Source organism: Merops nubicus, unplaced genomic scaffold (genome assembly GCF_000691845.1).
Source record: "Merops nubicus isolate BGI_N331 unplaced genomic scaffold, ASM69184v1 scaffold48115, whole genome shotgun sequence".
In the NCBI taxonomy this organism is placed as follows: domain Eukaryota; kingdom Metazoa; phylum Chordata; class Aves; order Coraciiformes; family Meropidae; genus Merops; species Merops nubicus.
The window spans coordinates 1-1,361 of record NW_008612576.1 but is presented as its reverse complement, the minus strand read 5'-3'; the positions used below and the strand labels follow the sequence as shown (position 1 = coordinate 1,361).

Below are 1,361 nucleotides of genomic sequence, written 5' to 3'. Positions count from 1 at the left end.
CCCCTGGCTCACAGCCCCTCTGCTCTGCAGGTGGATGCCAGGAACATCGACGGCAGCCCCCCGCTCTGCGACGCCTGCGCCTCGGGCAGCATCGACTGTGTCAGGGTCCTGCTGTCCCATGGTGCCAAGGTCAACCCTCCCCTCTACACAGCCTCACCTCTCCATGAGGCCTGCATGAATGGTAAGCCCATGGGGGCTTCTCTTGGCACAGTTATTTGCAGTTTGGGGGGGAAAAAAGACCCAAATATAAGCTTGCAGATCTTTCAGCCCTCTGTGGTCACATCTGTTCAACACCAGATTCAAAACTGGTGTTGGGTGAATAAAGGTGTCCCTTGTGTTGGGTGCTTTTGTCCCACGTGGTAGACATGGGGTAAGATGTTAGGCTGGTAAAATGCCAACTTCTTAATGCTCTGTTAGCAAACCTTGAGCCAAGGCAGCAGCTTTGCTGTTGTGAGCAGAGGGGTGTTTGCATTCTGTCTCTCTGATCTAAATTGAGATGGAATAGATTCCAAGCTGAGGGAGCTGGGGGTGCTGAGCCTGGAGCAAAGGAGGCTCAGGGGAGACCTTCTGGCTCTGCACAGCTCCTGACAGGAGCCTGGAGCCAGGGGGGGGTCGGGCTCTGCTCCCAAGGGACAAGGGACAGGACGAGAGGAAAGGGCCTCAAGTTGCCCCAGGGGAGGTTTCAGTTGCCCCTGAGGAACAATTTCTTGCCCTGGAGGGCTGTGGAGGCCTGTGCCAGGCTGCCCAGGGCAGTGGTGGAGTCCCCACCCCTGGAGGGGTTTCCAAGCCGTGGAGATGTGGGGTGAGGGACACGGGGCAGTGGGGACCTGGCAGGGCTGGGGGATGGTTGGACTTGATCTTAAAGATCTCCACTCTTCCAGCCCCTCCTTCCTAGCCCTGGCGTGGTGCAGGGGGTTAACTCTCTGCTAACTTGTATCAACACTGGCAGGAGTAAAACTGGAGTGATCCTGGAGGTGATTTAGTGCACCCAGAGCAGGATCAGCAGCACAACCAGCTCCACAAACAGCAGCTACTTAGTGCAAACCCTTGAATTCAGGTTGGGTTGGCCTGTCACCCTGCAGGACCTGTTAGCTAGTTAGGCAGGCTGTTGGTGTGTCAGCCTGATCTGAACACCCCATGTGCTCCCCTGTGAGCTGGATTTTCCTTCTGACTCAGATCTCCCCATCCTAAAGGTAGCTCAGAGTGTGTGCAGCTCCTCATCGATGTGGGTGCCAACCTGGAGGCTCACGACTGCCACTTTGGGACTCCCCTGCATGTGGCCTGTGCCAGGGAGCACCTGGACTGTGTGAAGTTGCTGCTCAAGGCAGGTATGGCAGCCACGGGGCTGGCTTCTGGGTGGG

The 1,361-nt window shown here is 57.0% G+C and overlaps 1 protein-coding gene across 1 annotated transcript; it reads left to right on the top strand.

Moving 5' to 3' along the window:
• Positions 1-24: 24 nt before the first annotated feature.
• LOC103774182 (ankyrin repeat and SOCS box protein 13-like) lies at positions 25-1,328 on the top strand (the record flags this gene model as incomplete). Its single annotated transcript, XM_008941568.1, has 2 exons — positions 25-181; positions 1,194-1,328. Coding segments are annotated over 2 exons (292 nt in total), but the record flags the coding sequence as incomplete, so codon positions are not given.
• Between the last annotated feature and the right edge of the window lie 33 nt (positions 1,329-1,361).